Below are 20127 nucleotides of genomic sequence, written 5' to 3'. Positions count from 1 at the left end.
AGACTTTGGAAATAGAGTAAAGAAAAATAACATATTCAGTAACTATACCCAGCGGAACCCATCAAATCGCCTTTAACTGCCTTTGAATATGATTAGGCCTATTGAAGGCCACAGACAAAGACTTCAGACTTATGGCCTTTGTTTTATATTCATTCTTTGGTCGGCATAGTATAGAGAGTGAATAGAAAAATTCTTAATTTAAAACACACTCTCTCTCTCTCTCTCTCTCTCTCTCTCTCTCTCTCTCTCTATATATATATATATATATATATATATATATATATATATATATATATATATATATATATACATACACATTTGTTTGATCTTTATCAATTTGTATCATATATACCGAGAATGTGCCCCCATGATTTGACGGGAACCACATGATCAAGTCAACAGAATGGTAAAATTGTTCGCTTTTATTGGAGATCAAAAATTGTCACGCTCATCACTGCTTACCGCAAGCCAGCTTTCAATGCGGCAGAAAATAGGACATACAAATAAATTATGTATAGCTCTTACGTATTATTGTTCACCCTGTACAGTAGGGCAAAGCGTTTAACCGAGAGGTGAACGGAAGGACGTACGAAAGGAACAAATCAACCCTTAAAAGGCTTACCCCCTATCCTATACGTGTAATAAAAGTGCATCGCGCCAGAACAATGCTAAGCGAAAGACGATGTTAACTGCTAGGATTCTTCGGGTTATTTTACTCGCCCTTTTCTAAATAAGCTGTTTTTAATGGGTGAACGTACTGCTGCTTTGTTTGGGTTAAATAGACCGACGATCACTTTTGGTTAGATCTGAAACAAGTTTTCCAGTAACTGTTAGTCTCTCCGATAACTTTCTATAGCCGATAACTCGCGGCCGTAAAAATATAAACATCGAGAAAAGAATATCTGTGTTTGGTTTTTACTACGTTCCTGGTTAGTTTTGTTATCGTCTTTATCTAATGGTTTCTGTAAGCAGTAGGTGAGCGCGGACGATCCGCCTTCGCCTACTCATTGTTCCTGGCAATTAGTGACAAAGAAGGGCGTTGCGCCCCTGAGAAGACGCAAAGCGACTGCTCATCTATTGGCTAGAGTCAATTAGAGTGGCTAACAGAGCACCAACAAAAGTCAGAGAAATAACAGCGAACGCGCGTGTCAGCGATCAAAAAGTAAAAACACGCGCACGTGTGTATCTCGCACCAATCGAGTCAAATAAGATCCTTCGGGATTTGGTCCCGCTACCAATATTGGCTCGCGATGAATACAAAAAGATATAAATAAGCCATTCACTCGTCTGAAGCTTCAGCAGAGGCGCCAGCTGTAAGTCTGATAAAATATAGCAAACCTATTTGGATCCCTTACTCCTGTACGACCTTCTCTTCCATAGCGGCGCTATGGCATTGCAGAAAGCAAACGACAATTACTGGCCGCACCGAATCGTTGTCAGGGAGAACGAGTAGGGAAAAAGGGAGTGAAGAGCTGATTGTATCCATTGCGCTTGGTCGACGCTGTGAAGATGCTGATGAAGATTATAATGATGACGTTGATGCGGCTACTGCTGTTACTATTACTGCCGCTGACGATAACGGCCGACATGGTGTTGATAATAACACTAAGTGGTCGAAGCACAGTGGTAATATGAAAGTGGCCACAGCGAATGTCCGGTAAAGTGTGAGCAGCACCAACGCCAGGCCATTGTGGTAAGGACCTACGAGCCCACCACGCCCTTCCAATCGGGTGGCATCAGAGGAGACTCATTCATTGGTTAGTTCAGTCAATGGTGCAATACCAACGGCTGCGGAATGATCCGTCAATATTACCTAAGATACATAAAGAATGAAGGTATGTAGGTAGGCCAGGGAGTTACCATTGCCTAATTACGCGCATGTTGAAGCTGCTACATACGCTTGTAGTGGCATCGGCGCACCCACATGCAAAACTTTGTCCGATTTTTGGATTTCGGTTTCGTCGATTGGTAGACGCCTAACAATAAAAGCATTTCAGGCACGATATAGTAGTGCATTGCTTCATCGCGTTATCATTATTGGCACTATACGACCGTTGACGTGGGTAAGACGTACGACACATATGGTACAACGGACGCATTCAAGTGGTCTGACAACGCTAGCTGAATCTGCCGCTAGGCAAATCTGCAACAAAGTTTACATATCTGGTGAAATTTGCAGACTCACTCAATGGTAGCTGTTGCTACGGTCGCCAGTTCCAATCGGATAGAAAAGTCCGCTCTAATGGAGCTCTTGCTGGTGGCTTACGAATAAAGAAGTCATTATCTCACTGCGTCTAGAATTCGTTGCCATGACTGATTAGAAAACACCGTTCTCTATAGATACTCAGTCATGCGCGCGCACGCTCTGTATATGCGCTTCTATGACTGAGTATTTGTATAATACGTACGTATGTAACTGAATACTTTAAGTACTTCAGCCTCGGGTTTCATAGAACTCTAACGTATTCAGCCTTCTATTCCAGTCGACTGTGGAATCGACAAATAGTAAGGGCTGCGGATTCATCCGTCATATCCTTGTTGAAATATATTCACTGTACTACAAAGGTGTTACGATTAAGGCCAGGAACAACATACAAATAACTTTAGGCAAACGTACTTCATCTGCTGCTGTAATTTCACACTTAATACGATTAGGAAATTTTAGACTGCGGCCAGGGAAACACGCGATTACAAGAATAGACGTCTGAAAATTAGTTACATATGTGAAAGGAAGTTGCGAGCTCTCCAGTGCACTATCGTTTCTTATTAGAACTCAAATATCCTTATCGATTATCTTTCCCGATCTCTACGTTGAAGGTAAAGGGCCGAGAGACCTTTTGTAACATACTTCTATGTTTACTTTGTTATTATTACTATGTTATTACCTGATCAAACGCCGGCGGTTTATCCATCGAGAGGAGGAATGGTGCAAGGACAACGAGCTCGATGATTGAGGCTCGACAGGATATACTTACAGCGCAGAGTACCCGTGATATGGAATTGCAAAGTCCCTCGTGTTTGGCATGATATATATAAGCCATATTTAATCTCTATCGATATGTGTATGCCGCCTACAGACTGCCTAATGTTTGTAGTCATGCACGAACAACTAGTCCAGTTTTTTATCACATAGGACTGATAGTTTATCTGTATCCTATTATGTATCTCTGTGAAAAATGCGCTCGGGAAAGAGCTACAGTGTACCGTGGCTCTAATGCCGGTGACGCAGGGACAACATATTGTGGACGTTCCGCTCGGAAATAAGTTATACCACAGCATCAGTTAATAGTTATCACGTATGTACCGTTTTAGAGCCAGTATTGCGGCGCTAACGTGGTCACCGTATCGGTGCTGGTGCACTTAAGTCCGCGCAACAACCAAACATCAGCTTCTCAATAGAACGTGTTTGACGCACGCACGTACGTACCACTAGCGTACTATGACGGTAACGATGACGCGTGCAAATCATAACGGCAAAGAGCTTGCACCCGGATCGCCAGCGGGTACGCGTCGCTTAATCGCTTAACCGGGTATTGTACTGTTCGCACGCTTCTTTTGCCAGCCGCAGTTGCAGTAACGACAGCTCAGACGGCTGAAGCGGCAGTATCGATGCTAGTAATGATGTTACTGTGGCTCCGGCATTATCCTACACAAATCACATTGAATATGTATGAGGTGCGCGTCTTCGTAGCTGACGGACACCCTAAGGTTATAGTAATGGCAACCGACTGCATCAACACCGTCGTCGACAACGGTCACAGCAACGGGATTTCCTTTCATTGACATATAAGCAATTCCATAATACAATGCAATGGGCATGCATGTATAACGCTATTGGCACTAGGCTGGTAACGGCGATTCAACTCGAACTCGCAATGATCATAGCCCCTCTCGGCCACCATCGATACTATCGTGCTATAAATAAAGCTAGCTAGAGCTTCGATCTAAATTAGGACAGCAAATGGAGCCTTTGTAACTGTTAGACGCGGCATAGCATCAGTTACAATTTACCGTTACGCCCCATTGCCGCCTGTTCTTATAGATATACTATCGGGAAATACGGTGCGCATTTTAAGTAGAAACTCATAACATATGGGTAACATTATTTTACAGAAAAATCTCTCTATATCGAGAATTCGATGGCCTAGCTTACCGTCTGCTGTTTGCTCCTACACAGTAATCCTAGAGCATAATGATAGAATACTAGGATCTGCTCACCGAACAGCTAAACACTCATTCGAATGTTGTCTACAAAACACTGTTGACAAACATAATAAGCCGGGATGAATTTACTGTGTGACGTAAGAAAACGTCGGTGTGGGAAGCTGATACGTTTCAAACGTCGCGCCGTTCTGTGCACGCGTTCAGAAGGCTATCGTAGTGAGCAGACTCCGTCTCGTGACGAAATTGCACAGCTGCACCGGGATCCTAATATAATCAGTCACTTATTATATCTTGTCGCGCAACTGTGTCCTTTTCGTCCTGCCTAAAGCTTCGCTAGCATTGTAATAGGACCAGTGGTGGCATTATCGTGTTGAACGGTCGCACCGTTGCTGCAGTGCTCAAATCTATAATAATTACAGTCAGTAAATATGCCGGCTGTTCAAATGACGAGGATCAGTTTGTTAGCGTTTCAATCGAACACAATGTGTCGATGATTCAAAGACACGCTGTCCCGCGTGAAGCTGGCATCTTCAGTTGACATCATATGGATCGTGCTGTTAATATTGTTTCAGGACCGGGTAGCAGCGAAACACTGCTAATTTTTCACATAGAACCGCAAACTACCTATCTTTGCTACTAAGAAATAATAATTCTATACAAAAAATAAATTGGTTAAGTTATACCTGCACTTGAGCAGGGGGTCTTTACTACGACAAAAGAAAATGGAGGTCTGTTGTGAGTCAGTTCGCTTCGTTAGCAACATTAGCAGATGAACCTATACACACACACCACAGCAGAGACGGATAGAGAGCATATTATATAGCATCATATGATTAGTTTGGTAGGAGCGGTCGTCCTGTTGTTGACCCGGATGGGTCTGTTACAGATCAACAATATGGCTTTATCTAAACTTCCTGTTCGTCAGGTTGTAGCATGTCTCCCGTCTTCTGGTCATTCTGCGGAAGTATTTGAAAGAACCCATCAATAGCACATCGATGCTAAGCGAGAACCTTAACGGGTTCGTCTTGAAGACTAACAAATTTCCCTGAAGTATTGCTTTGCTCATTAAAATCATACTTCTGAACTAGCCTTGTCACTAATGCTTCAGATAGCATTAAAGCTCCGTAGCCGTGTAGTATCTGACCAAGCATTTGTGTTAGAAAGGTACTAGCGGATTCACTCCTATCATAAGCTAGAAATTCGGTCGTGATTTCAGAGTGGATTCTATTCGTACCCAGAACAGATCTCTGTTATTCTGAAACAACAGCCATGTGTGTACACTCCGTTTGGTTGGCATCATTATTCAGCTAATCCAGAACCTGTCAACGCGAACCTCTTGCCGTTCTTGCACTCATTGCTAATGCTCCCTTCGCTCCGGCGTTGGCGCCGCGATTGAGACACGGCTGGTCTGCTTTGGGCGGCTCGATTCATTCGTTCACTATCTGTTTCTTAATAAGCCGGAGTCCACTGAAGCGGCACACAATCGATGAGCTCGCTATCGGCAGTATCTTCTCAAAACGCTATTCTTTTTGACGAGATGGCTACGACGACAACATCAGCGGCCCTGTCGAAAGCCGCCTCTGAGATCCTGCCGCCTCGCTGGTGCTCTTTTCACCCCGTGTCGGAGCGTCGTGCAGTCAGTCATTCTCTCACGATAGCAGAAGCGGCCGTCGCAGAAGCAAAGCAGGACCATAATAATAACAGCCGCAAGCACGACGCGGCACCGCGGTTGGCAGCATCATCACTCTCATAAACATCATTGATATCGGCATTGTCACTGACTGGTTATCAAGCGCATATATTGCATGCACATACGTAGAGATCGTATACATTTGATCCTTTACCTCGTCTTCGAAAGGGGGGTGAACGAGAGAATGAACGAATGCTCTGCGCTCGCGCACCACCATATAGTGACGAAAAAATCGGGTTTTCAGCCTGGATAAACGAAGTGATTGCTGGAGGTGGGCTGGTCAATGGGCGTGAGGAAACCTATTTTGTTTTGCGACAGCAATGTATTTCAATAGTAGCATTGACCGACGCGTCACCCCAAGCCGAATGTTGTTCATTAGGCGTCTACTAAGGGTAAGAAACGAGCGAGGCAGGGTGGAGCAGAGCGAGCTGAATGAATGAATTAATGAAAACGCGACGTGTTTACAGCCAATGAATAAAGCGCCGCTTGTCTTGCCACCGCGATCGCAGCGCTGCCGTCTGCAAATCTGCATAATCTCTAGCGGCGAAATAGCGAGAAAAAATAGGAGGCAATTTTATATTGAGGAATTATCTCTTTTCGAGCGGCTGGAACGGGCCGATCGTGCTAGCGAAACAGCGGTGGCCGCAGGCGCACAGTGGCAAGCCATACATAGGCCGCGGAACGATATCTTTCGTGGCGTCGTTGGCTAACAGACGACATAGTCAAGATTTAATTCCTATTGGCTTGTGGCCTACACATCGTGGTGGAGCTAGGCTTATAAAATTGCCTATGCTCACAGATAGCCAGTTCGGAGAGGTTAGAAAGGCAGAAAAACGAGGAGGTGGAGGAAACTACACCATGGAGGGGAAAAAAGCTAGCGAAATGGTTTCCGAAGAATAAGCCATCTAATTATAATACGGCTGAGTATCTGTTCCTAGTAAGATAGATTAATAAGAAACGTTGTTAAAAGGAAACGCTAGCAGAGGAGAGTAGAGACAGACAGGATGCTATCGAATTCAGCTATCACAACGAGTATATAGAGAAAGTGTCATTGCAGAAACCATTGTGATGGTTTCATGCGACTTGGTTTTTTGTTGATGTCAAACAGGAAAGGAATGAAGAAACGGATCCTTGTCATGCCGCCAGGAACCGCCTGCTTCTGTCACGTGTTGTCTCTAGGTTCTTCAAGTGCAACGTCAGCTAATTAGTGGTAAACATCCCAAACAGATGATAACATGGCTGTACGGGAGTTCCTCGGTGATCAACCAAAAGTGCCGGCCTTTTTTCGTCGTCTAAAATGACTCTGTCAGTAGAATTAAATTTTACTTACAACGAGCTGTATACTATTAGAAACACTTTTAAACGTCTGGCTGCTAGGAATGCCCATGAGCGTTTCGAAATCAAGCGTTCTATATATATAATGAACCTTGCTAAAACCATCAATTCCACTCTCGCCCGTAGACTAGTCAACCCGACAACGGTCACAGAATAAATGCATAGAAATGTAGAACACATATCCATATCGTCTGCTATTATCGCGTTTGCTCTATTGGGTTTTGTTGTTGTTGTCCTAATGTGAGTCGAAAATGGCATCGAACCGGCCGGTTGTGCTTACACGATTTGATTTTGTCTTACTTTATTTTCGTATTATCATAATTTACTTTAAAGGAGGGCGCGAATTTGATGTACATCATTATGTGCCCTGGACCCAGATCAGCGGTCTTTTCACACGCACAAGAACAGAGAGAACTGCCGTCGCCGTCGCTCCTAAATGGCACATATATGTATACATATATATTGGAACAAGCGTACGAGATCTTATAGATAAATGTACATATGTAGATTTTTTATCGGTCCAATTTCTAATTTAAGTAATTATGATAGCGACGATGATATTGGAACGATGCATTGCATTAACGATGACGATGATACCACAAGAATCATCCGTTCGATAGCATTCGGTAGATACCGTTCCGATTCAACCTCTGAATTGTCTACTGACTGTTGTTCAAAAAGAATAAGTTAAACTTATTTCAGTCAAAAAAACTAATTGGTAATGGTGGCAAGAGACGATTGTATCGATGAAATACAGAACAATCATTGGCAGTCTGCTTTCCGATCTGAAAGGCTTCTTCGCAGCGAGCATCATCAGCAAATGCTCGGCACATGTTGACTATAGACGGTATCGCTTTTTGCGATCAATATACGGACGAAACCATAACGGCAAAACAACATTTTTTCTTGCAAATAAAAGCTGTGATTTGTCTCTGCTCTGAGCAGTTTCAGACTCCTAGTTGAAGTCTGGTCGGTGATAGCCATTCTCAAAAAGGCAGTTTGTGTCCAACATGTAGAATATGCAGAAACAACAAAATGTCAGCTTTTTCTTAGCGTGCAGATTAGTATTAGCCGTGATGACGTCCTTGTACATATTTCGTTGTTTGGGTCCATTCGGTTATCCCTGCCCGTATGCGTTTGTAGAAAACAGTTTTTTCGTCATCAAAACTTTAATGGCCATACTGATGATTTGCTTACTATTCGATAAATGGCGACAAGAGTAACAGGAGACTGACAGACCCATCGACCAACATCCATTTAGCTTAACGGCTGCGCTGTACAGGTAAAGTCGAATGCGATTTCTGAGTGATGATGCCCCTGTGTTATACTGCGCGACTGATCTCAGTATGAAAAACTCGAGAGAATTTGCTCCGATCTCCTCCATCGTCCGTATTTAATAATGCTCAATCGAATCGGGGTGGTATTCAGTCCCTTCGTGTAATCATGTACAGCAGGGTGCTATTTTGGCATATTCATATCGCCGAACGATGACGGCAAGAGCCCGATTCTCGAGACTGTCAACATGGACAAAAATCCCTGGCCCTGCTCGTTCTTTCCGCTCTTTGCCATTCCTTCCAGGTGGAAACGAACGCTGCTCTCGCCGCATCGAATCTGCCGTGTACTTGCAAATCGACGGAGCAACCCAGTCGATTGAAGCGGTTATTGGTACACCGGTTAACGTCCGTTCTAAATATTTGCTGCCATCGTATCTGTACTAGCTCTCTCCCCGTAGCCATATTATCGTAGAACTTAGAGGATAAGCAGAGAGTGATCAAAGTTGAACAAGAGTATTTCGGTATATAACATAGAAAAATCTGTCTGGGTGTAGCAGTTTTAACATGCACGTATACACAAAAATACGCGCTTCGTACACTTGCGCAACACACATTGGGTCAGATACGTACCGGTGTGTGCATTGCGCAGCCCGTGTTGCATTTTTTCCCTTTATCACTCTCTGCTGAGCAGCTAATACTGTACATATAGCCACAGCCAAAGGACCGAAAGCAATTCTGCAAGAGTTGCAAGGAGCGAAAGAAGCCCAACTAGATCCGGGAGGCCATTAAGAATGATCCCAAGAAGACAAATGGGCTTGCTCACGTCTGTGTGCACGAGTGTAAAGAAGCCGACGATCATAGTACGGCAGGTTGAGCTGATACTATCTGCCTCTGCCTGTGGCGGATACTCGGGGCGCGCGGTGCAAATTCTAGTGCTGTTGTGAAGTGAACGAACTTCGTGAGTGCCACTCTTCGGAGTGCGGCAACTGATCACAACACTTGCGAGCTCGCGTGAGACAGTTCAATTGGGGAAACGATGCGGCGAGAGGGGACGACCGCGGACCGCTGGAACATCGGGAGACGCCGACGGCGGCGGCAGCAGTAGCGGAAAGAAACAAATTGGAACAAATGCAGACATATTTTTTTAATATCAAAAACGAAGTTCCTCTTAGCAAACATAGCAGCAGCTATAATGCATGGGAATAATACTAATAAGGCAATAAATTTTATGCTATTTTAGATGAATAATCACGGGCGAATCATGAACAGCTGGATTCGTTCATGCACCTTTTCCTGACGTATTTCGATTTTGGGTCTGCCTTTACCGTCGGAATCGTAGAGATGTCTTAGGAAAGTTTCACTTGAGTAGCAAGTACATACCACGCCGTACTCTCTAAGCAAAAATTCTATGTTATTTGGATTTTTGAAACGAATCGCTTCTTTGATAAATTGAGATAGCCGTTCATAAACATTCTACTGGCGTATGAATGTTTACTATTTATGTGAAAGGAACACGCGGTGACGCTGAACCCCACAGTCGAACATCCATCGTAAGAATCATGAACGACAGCTGTTGTTAACGTCTACGACGATACTGTCGATGTGTGGCGGCAATCACGACGAATAGGACTTAAGACGACAACGGTTTCGGGGAAATGTTGTAGTCGGCACGCAATGGGTACGCAAGTGCACGTAACGGAAGCGCGTATTCGATGTTGACAAAAAAAATATATGGATACCCATATTACTTATAGGCACCAATATGTAATTTGACTAACAATTGTTAGATATGTCCGCCGGGTTTGAGTATAGTTTGGGCCTGTGTTTTAAATCAGAGCCAGAAGCGATAGTTTGCCAGAAAAGAAATTATAATATGCTCCAAATCAGCCTAGGATGACATCGTTTTAGCATCAAAGAGAAAAAAACAATTTAGAATACAATTTCGCATAATATGACTGATGAACGACATCTTAAAAATGAATTCGTAACTTGAATGTGGTAAGTGAAGAGGAAACAATGAAGATCGTCTAGGCAATGCCTAATGGCGATGGTGGCTGCCAAATTGACAGTGCGTCCAAACGAGGTTCAAGCAGTTCCAGATTTTAATAATGGTGTATGGGAGAAAAATGCACATCCCACACTGACAACCATCTATTTACCCTCATAATGGACATAGTTGGCCTACTGAAGGACGACATGTTGCAGGTCCATGCGGCTTTGACTTTTAATCTACGACGACTACGCCTTCATGTTGCGTATCTACTGGAGGGAGCCGGAGGCTGTAACATAATTTAAGAAAATCCTTCCGCATTTTTGTTGTTTTTTCATTGTCACCCGCAGCAGAGCAACGAAGCCACATCCAACAGGCAATTGTATCTATCGATCGGTGCCCCTTAGCACCATGAATAAAAGCTCACGCCATCATAGGCACAATATCATCTACAACTGTGTGACTCGTATATAAACGAAGATGGCGGCAGTCGCGCGTTCGTCCGTAATCTCTGTCGGCACTTCGTTTACGGTGTTGGCTTTTTGATCGTTTTGCTGCTGTCGCAGCTGCGGCGCGCTTGTTCCGGCCAAGTGTGCCGATTCCCTTGCCCGACGCACGGCATCTCCTCTCCCGGCGGGCGGGTCTCCGGCTCACGCGCTGCTGCTGCGGCCGTCGCCACCGGCGCGAGTCGCTCAGATCGCGCGCGAATGCGAAAGTAGACGGAGGGGCACGCGCTGTCGACGATCTGGATGCACGCATTGTGCTGCACAAGCTCTAAAAACACCGATAGCCGTATCCCTTTTTTCTAATAATAGGTTGACCCCTAATAGGTTGACCATTATCGGCGCACGGAGTGTGCAGCTGCAGTTGCTTGACACGTGTGCACACGTCCTCCGTGTCATAACAGTTAGTACAACGGTGGTCGACGGCAGCAATATAGTGGGCAAAGAGTTAACACAAAGGAATAGTGATCGATACTGTTCTTTAACAAACACCTTAAACTACACTACTTGCGACACGTTGACAAATACGTTCAGGCCTTGCCACATACCAATCAAGGACAATAGAGCAACTACCTATTACCACTTGCCACGAAGAAATATGCGATTTTATTGTGTATATGCGTTCCTCGACTCTTGATGTTAACTAAGTGTTGGTGTTGTTGTTGCGGTGATCGTGCTGAAGTTGAATGTCTCCCCATGTATATAAACCAAGTTTTGTGGACAAGTGTCATTGCGAACCATTGTGCACATGACTCCCTCGGATAAGCGTAGTTGTTTGTTTGGATAGAAGGCACCGCGCCTTTTACTCAGAAGAGGAAGTTACCCCCGAGAAACAAAAGCGGTCGCCTTCACCACTACTTCCATCGTGTCACTCTCCGTTACCCTTTCCGGTACGGTTCTACTATACATTTTTGTGAGTGCGTAACACTGGCTGTCCTCGGACGGCCCAACATCACGGCACGCTGGTGCTCCAAAGCGTGACCGAGGCGATGCCGCTGGTGTTGCCGATGAAGAGCGGCGGAATCGAGATGTGGAGTCCACCTTCACCGGTCGTCGTATCGGCCCGAGCGCCTCTTACTCCGCTCGGGAGTTCATTAGGCTCTCTAGGTCCACCAGGTGGAGGTGGCCCTCTGGGAAGCAAAAGCCCTCCACTTAATGCGAGCCTAGCGACTTCCGCCCCCACACTGGCCTCACTTGGGCCCGACTTTGCCTCGGTGTGGCGACAAAGCTCAAATGGGACACTTAACGGATATTCATCATGGAGCGATATGGTTATCATGGACTCTCAAGAAACGGAAGAACTTTTGCTACTTGGCGGAATGTCAGGAAGATGCGCCTCCTTACAGACTATAGGATACGGTACGTCTAGGTGATCCTTAAAGTTTGTTTTTAGCTGAATGCGGAAAACAGGTGACGTATGTGCTGTATTACCATGAGCACCGTAATATGTAGATGTTCATAGCTATGTAGAAGTACATACGTAAGTGATTTATATGGCGAGATATTATGCTTCGCCCAGCGACCTATTCGACTTCCTTGACCTATCAAAATCCCTTGATGTGTGTTATGATTGCACACGTTAAGTATGTGATTCGAAAAAAAGGAAATAAAACAGGATTTTACACGTAAGTATATCACGGAAGGCAAAGTACCGCTATTCATCTATATTTTCAAAAGAAAACAGAAGAGATCTTGTATTTGGTTTGGTCGCAAGACCTTGCTAATGGACAGCTTACGTTACATAACAATTTTACCAACGGCTGCCAGGTGTTGTAGTTACTAGCCAAGGTTTTCCAAAGTAAATCTTTGTACCTACTTAGATATATGTAGAGTGAGCAGTCAAATTTGAAGTGTTGAGGCATTGCTTTACTGCGATGAGCTCTCTCTCGAGTTAAGCCCGAGACACGCGTTCGATAAGCGTCGAGACCGAAGATGGATGGGGCCAGGCAGTTCAGGCGGCAAATTGCAGCCTATAGCCCATTGGGTCGCTGTTACGCATAAGGAGTCGCCAGTCGTCACTCTCCTCTTGAAACACCCGAACGACGGCAGGCTTAAAGCCTCGGCGGTAGCGGTAACGGTAGCGACGGTGGTGACAAACTGGAGAGGAACTCGAGCGACGGCGACGACAACGACGACGACGACGACGACGAAGCACTCGAAAACGGGGAAGAAGTATCAGAAAAAAAAAGGTGCGGCAGTCTTTCGTAGTCGACGCTAGCTTAGGCTCTTCAGACGTACTCTCGTTGCTTTCGAATCTTGAACGGTTTGAAACATCTGTGCGTAGGGCTGACCGTAATGTTCTGCGGCTACGCGTGTGCAGGCCTCCTGTTGAAGACAACGTGGAAGCTCTCCAGGTCGTCCGTTGGCTTGCCCACCATTGATGTTGATGACAATACGAATGGTGGACACGCCTGTCGCTCTCCGTCTGACTATTCTAATTGCCTATGGGCTTTGCTTACTTCTTCCTGCTGATGAGGCATATTTTGACTGGGAGTTTGAACCACAGTGGTACAATACTTCTGTACTTTGTTATCGTACCGGCTGCGACGGCTGTGTTACAACGAAGGATATATCATCTGCTATTACTAAAAAAAAAAATATATATATATATATATATATATATAAATAAAATAAATTTGCTGTACCGACCTGTTCATGTCGGTCTAATTGCTAGACGGACGTTTAGCGAATACCCGAAATTTTTATTCATGTATAGGCTATTGTAGTAATGATAACGCTTATTGAATTTTAGTACGAATGGTGTTCTGCGTACGTCATACATCTTAGTCCCCATATGTAATTTGGACCTTTGGATGCCCCTTTTCGCCATCTTCATGAGCGTTACATTAGAGTATTACAGCGTACAACATTAGAGAATTTACAATCTGTCTTAAAACTGCGCGAGTTGCAGGCGTGTATTTTTTTTTCCCGTTTTCGCTCACCTTTCTTCATTTGCTGCGTCTTTTACTATTTGTCACGTGAAACATGCGGTGTTCATTGTCGAACTAAACATTCTGTCTCGTCCATATGTACAACATCGTTGACCGTTGTTCGTTGAGGAAATCGGTCGTTCTTGCCGCGTCTACGCGTATAGTGGCAGCACGTCGAACCCACCGAGTTGGTCTTCGCTATTGAGTAGTCGCAAAGTCAAGTGAACGAAATAAATAGGCAGCAGAATGGACTGTTCAGGGTATGGGCGCGAAAATTCAAATACGTATATATATATATATATATATATATATATATATAGATAAACGAGATAGCGTTAGCGTAAATGGAGGAGAAACACAAGGCTTGTGTACTGTCGTCCCTCACTTGGTCATGCTTGTATTTCGTTGCTGTTGTGGCGGCAACAGCTATTGCGGATGAGAGCAGAAGAGATGTTGGATCTAGAGAAGCTGCAACGGCTAAAGCGATTTGTCTTGCGTCTCGATTCAGTTCCTCTGCTCTAACTTGCACTGGCCCTATCTTGTAGACCTATTGCCGTTACGCCATGCTTCTTGACGGCGTCAGATGACATTTGGTCGTTCCGTCCGCTGGCAGCAACAGCAAGAACGAAATTTCCACCGATAAACCGCGTTGAGCATTCATGGTCCAGACGAGTCCTGCTTCTCCCGATACATTCGGGTTGCAACTGCGTCAATAACGACGATGGTAATGCCCGTAACTAGTCGGCATCGCTAAGATTGAGCCAGGCGAAATGTCTTTCCCGAGGCCGTGAAATTGTCCTGCATCTCATAGTTTGTATAAAAGCTGTTCCAATTTGATCGCGTAGCTTCACGCAGTCCGCTTCTTCTTGGATCGGCGACAAAATATGATACGATGCTCCTCTGTATTACTATAGCATGATGCTGTTCGAAGACGCTGCGACCAAGCGCTGATCGAAGTGAAAGGAGTGCATACTTTACAGATTTCTATGATGATTTGTGTTAAAACGATCCGGGTATATATATATGTGTGTACATTTAATTTAGACATTTCGTTTCTGCTTATCCGATAATCAATAAGGTTTTTCAGTTTAATGGAACTTCTTAATGACGACGATTCACAGATGAATGGCTAAATGTAACAGTACGCCGTTGCCTAGGCGCTGTTATAATTTAAGTCAGCCTCAGTTTGTTTCTCGTCCGCCCTCGTCTCATCGGTTGCTGCCTGCTGCAACGCAATAGAGATCTATCGAGTTGACAAATGGGTTGACACGGGTTATAGAAGGAAATACACAATTAAATCCCGTGTATAACCGTAAAAAAGGATCAAACTTCTAACCGAATTGTGCCATCCTGCTTATTCAGTACTTTTTTTTAGACCACTTATTGTCCCCTGTACTCACGCAACCCCGTACAAAATATATATATATATGTATATATATATATGCTATTCTACTTTCTATCGTCGACAAAAACAGCCACTGGATCAACAACGACAACAACGTTCGCACAGTTCGATTTTCGAAATTCTATGCCATCGTTCAACACCGATTTAGTGTATAAGCACGACCTGCTAGGTTTGGGGGCCTGTGCGTTCCGTGGTTGCTGTTGTTTTGTCCTACCTTCATCCGCGCACGTTGTCGCCTGCAGATCATCGCGGCGCAGCCGAGCAGTATCGTTTTAACTGCCACCACAAAAAGCAGAGCCTGAGAGCCAACAAAAACATTGACGAGGCAACAGTACGATTATTAACAACAGAGGTAACAGGGTCAAGTCGGCCTACAATTGTGGTATTTTACCTGCCAACAACTAGGGCTTCGTCCTGGCACACAAACGTTCATTCGTCGAACTCACAGGGTTCAGGGTCCGTCTACGGTCCCGAGTCCTACTTATGACACGGGGACCACCACTATCCACCGGCAAAAGCAAAAACAAGAGACAAAGAAGGAAAACCCATAGATTGCTCAGTCGGTTCATTGAAGGTGCGCGATTTTTTCTTTTACGCATGTCTGCTTACGTACAGATGCTTGTGTTCAGTGCTCCCTTATGCATGTCTATAACTGTTGTGTATCTGCCGCATGAGTATGCGCTTGTTGTGTTCGATCTTCGTGACAAACCCTAGAAACCTGCATAAACCGTTACAAACCTGTTAGCTGTAAAAAAAAAAACTGCGTTGATTTATTCGGAAAGTCGTAATAAAATGAATACCTAAATTATTACCTATCGCTGTCTACTTGTTGCAAACACCCTCTTTGAGCGGCGGTCACTACCTCGAAGCTACTACTGAGCTATTACGATCTCCTGAAGCCCACAATAATATCAACAGAGTTGGTTTAATAAATCCATAAAATATTTCGGTTAGTGTTGTTTTTCCTCGGCAGAAGGGAGATGATATTTAGCTTTTTTTCTATCTAAAAATCATTCATCGTGGCTGTTAGCCGCCTTCAGTGTCGGTCGTTTCTTTTCCTCGTGTTGCTGCCCATATTCTCCCGCGTGTTGTCTACTTGATTGTCAATATGTTATCGTCGTGGGCCCGTGTCCCGTATCGAACAGCAGCAAGGACAGTACCGCGTTCTCTTGGTCTCTTAGCTTCTCTCCGCCTATCTCTGCGTTGCGTGCGCGATAGCTCGCGTGCTCATTGTAGCAGAGGTAGTTGCCACCGTCACCGTAGTCTGCAACTCTGCCTTTGCCCTCCCTCTGCCTGTCTCCTGTAATCTGCTGGTCTGCTGTATTGGCCGCAATTGTCGCTGCCCCGGGCTGTGACAGATGGTAACGTTGTCGCTTACTAAACAACAGCAGTAGCAACAGAAAGAAACGAATGATAGACCCAGCACTAACCGACGTGTGTGTGAAACAGACGGGTTAGGGTTTTGCTGCGGCCCGGAATAGTCCGCAAAAATGGGAACGAGGGGTCAGCGTGACTTTCCAACATCTCCCACTACTTCTTTTTGCTTTTCCTCGTTGTTGTCGTTTCGTAGGTCTTCCTCTCCTTCTTCTTAGCCTTTAGTTTGACACTCGTCGGCCTTGCTTGCTAATCTAGGCAAAATCGTAGCAACCACAGCACCGACTTTGTCCGCTGCTTAATCCAGGTAGTGTTCCGTAGTAATGTCGCCACTCACGCTGCTGCTGTTGCCCAATAGGACACGAAAACACTACGGGTTTCTGCTAACTGAGCGAAAGCATTGACGAGGCTGGTGGAAACAGCCGCAACCTGACTTAAGCCCAGGTGGAAAGCCGGATATCTTGAAGACACATAGGAGGCAACAACTGTAAGACCGCGCGGGAGGACAATACGCACGACACAGCACCTACTATCGCCTCTATCTCTAGATTCATAGCGCTTCGCATTGCGCCCTCACTGGCTCTGAAACTCTGAATGCCTCTGTTGCCAGCGAACAGCAAGCGACGGCAGCGGGGCCAGTTGTAGTTGTATTAGTGGAAGTAGACAACGGTGGTAGGATAGTTGTACGATAATGACGCCGAGAACGATGCACACATACGCTCACGGATAGGTGGATATCAACAGGCGTAGGACAGCACGATCGCAAGCGTCGCAGCACGCGTGCAAAGAAGGTGACGAAGCAACGAGGGCAGAACTCATTCATTCCATAAAGTATGTCATCACTACCGTCGCAGTTAGGCAACAACCATTGCAGCATTATCGCTACTGTCAAGGTCCGTAACAACAATAACGGTTAGCAGCACGCGGGCTATGATGGTGGCCATGGTGAAACGTGAAAAAAAATCTTCTGAAAAGCATGGAAATGGAAAATGATGGTAAGGCCATAGCAACGGAAGCAGCCGAATGGATACTATATATGCTAGTGGTCTCGCCTTCGGAAGTTCTTCCAGAAATGACAAGTAAAATTCAGTTGTGTCGAAACAATACAGCCTGGTAAACGACGGCAGCTGACAACGATTTTATGCCTTCAGTCATTAAGCCCAAGTAACGCTGCTTTTAAGTGCATCATTTCAAAAAAGCAATACCTAGCTGATACATATAAGGCACTTAGCCTGAGAAATCTCGAGCGGAAAGACTAATAATACCTACCGCGACAACGGCTCGGGTAGTCGTAGTTTTCGTCACCACTGCCCTAATGTTATTAGTAGCATTTTCTATTCGTATGTATTATAGTATCATTCTGGGAACCTGAACTAAACCATATGAAACCCAAAAAAAAGGGGTCTACGAGCGATCGCTCAAGGCCATCTAAAACAACACCCATAATGATCAATTTTCTCGCACCTGACCCCCCATACCTCTTGAATACCCGCTACCCAATAATCTGCTCGCCGTATTAATGAGCGGTAGTGAAATGATGCGTATGAATCCGCACCCCTAAGCTTACACGCACGGCCTGAAGGCACTGAAATGCCTTCACTCCATTGTATCGTTACATTAAATAATGTGAGCAAGCTCAATGATGTGCTTTTACTTTTTATTGGGAGGTGATAGTGGTTCATTCTCTTGATTTAATGTATGGAAGACATTGTTTGGTCGAGGGCGCGCCGGGAATGTCTGAATCCATTGCTTGATAATACGACCGATAAAATCAGTAATAATGGCTTTTACTTCGCGTTTGCCCTGGCTCAATTCAAAGTTGATCACATAATCCATTGTTATTGACAAAGTATGCATAAAATCAACATGTCTTTGATATATATAATAACGCCTGTACTCGCCTAGGTTCTACAACTTTGTAGGACAGACCTTTCTACGCGAGAATATTACCAAACGTACATTCAGCCGTGTGATCTCTTTATTCGTTCTGAATTCTACCGAACGGTCTATTGCCTAGTCTAATATCGTCATCTTTGATGAGCAACATGCGATCCGGCATCGAGGTCGATTTCCGACATCAAAACTACTATGAATGAAGTTTAAAACCTAAAGGACATGCCGAGACAAGGCCTATAATACACCTTGAGAATATCGCCCGACTCCTGGACGGCGTGAGCGAACTTCCTGCAATATGAAAACGCAAATACTGAGAAATATTTTACGGTTCGTATCAAATTAAACATTCGATTTAACAAAATATTTCGATCAATCCCAAATAGGGATCCCGCTGGGTTTTAAGGATAAAACTTCAACAGGATCACCATTCAGCGCTCATTGGTGTATGGTTTATAAAATAGGACAAGATTCGCGTGAGGAGAAATTGAATACAAAAGGACACCAAAAGGTATAAAAACAAAACAACTCAATTGTAGCAGTAGAGTCAAAAACCTCAAGGCAGGAAGGTTGCAATGGTGCAGTATATTTGTCATTTCATTATCTATCAAAACAGGTTCTCTAAACAATCGCGTACATATTAGCTTTCTTTATGAAGCTGATGCCAGCTTCTTCTAAACACTTTTCCTGCAGTTCCTTGACCGAAGTTCATCTATTCAATCGATTCAAAGTTCTGATAATTCTGTTTGACTTCTGTTTTGCGTCTTCATAACAACTAAATGGTATACATTGACAATAAGTGTTCTGCCTTGTGCTTAGTTAATTGAAACTGCCGAAAATAAATGACGATACAGTCTGATAGCAGTACGAAATTTGAAAGTATCGACTCGACCCATCGCTAATATCACTCTAAGGTCCGCCCCTAACGCCACTTACCTAGTGACGGTACTATGGGTAAACAGGTTATCACCGAATTCATCCTCATTGCCGACTCGGTTCCATTTGACAGAAATGACTTCGATGGCAACAGGTAGTTTTGTGTGGAAAGCATGGCGAAGAAAAAAACTTCAAGGTTAGCCTTTTTAAATTTTTTCAAATATCTAGATACTACGTTTTTATTGAAGTCGCTTGCGACCGCGACCATTGCTATGGCTATCATGACACAATCACGCTAGACTGCCACTGACCTTCTTCAAAAACTGGGCTAGTTCCACTTTAACGTATATCTTAATTTCTGTTCTATTGTTTTAGGACCTATGCGTCCATATACTCCTTAGAACCTTCAATTCTTCTTACTCTACATGTCCTAGGTTCCGCTAAGTTTTTGAGGAATTTTTCTTCTTTTGGCGGTATCGTTGTCGAATAGTCATCTTCCCTTTCTGCATTCGGATCGTTTTCATTATGGTCAGCGTCAATCGTTATCAGCATGATCGACCCTTTTTGTTCGATTGTGCCAGTCTTTCACTGCTGCTGGTACTGCTATTGCTTATTATGTCGGGGGCTTCATTGGGTGGTTTCTTACCACCAGGAAAGGACGGATAGATGCGAAATCCAAGCACCATGAACCCC

At 44.5% G+C, this 20127-nt stretch overlaps 1 protein-coding gene across 1 annotated transcript in view; it reads left to right on the top strand.

Annotated features, from left to right (window-relative positions):
• Positions 1–11072: 11072 nt before the first annotated feature.
• The window catches only part of LOC111251135 (uncharacterized), a 36425-nt gene continuing 27370 nt past the window's right edge, over positions 11073–20127 (top strand). Inside the window, exon 1 of the mRNA XM_086990039.1 lies at positions 11073–12315. Coding sequence (XP_086846165.1) covers positions 11946–12315 — 370 coding nt within the window. The 5' untranslated portion in view covers positions 11073–11945. The remainder of the gene's footprint in view (positions 12316–20127) is intronic.

Source organism: Varroa destructor, unplaced genomic scaffold (assembly GCF_002443255.2).
Source record: "Varroa destructor unplaced genomic scaffold, Vdes_3.0 BEIS01000005.1, whole genome shotgun sequence".
NCBI classification, from domain to species: domain Eukaryota; kingdom Metazoa; phylum Arthropoda; class Arachnida; order Mesostigmata; family Varroidae; genus Varroa; species Varroa destructor.
This window is presented reverse-complemented; position numbering and strand designations above follow the sequence as displayed.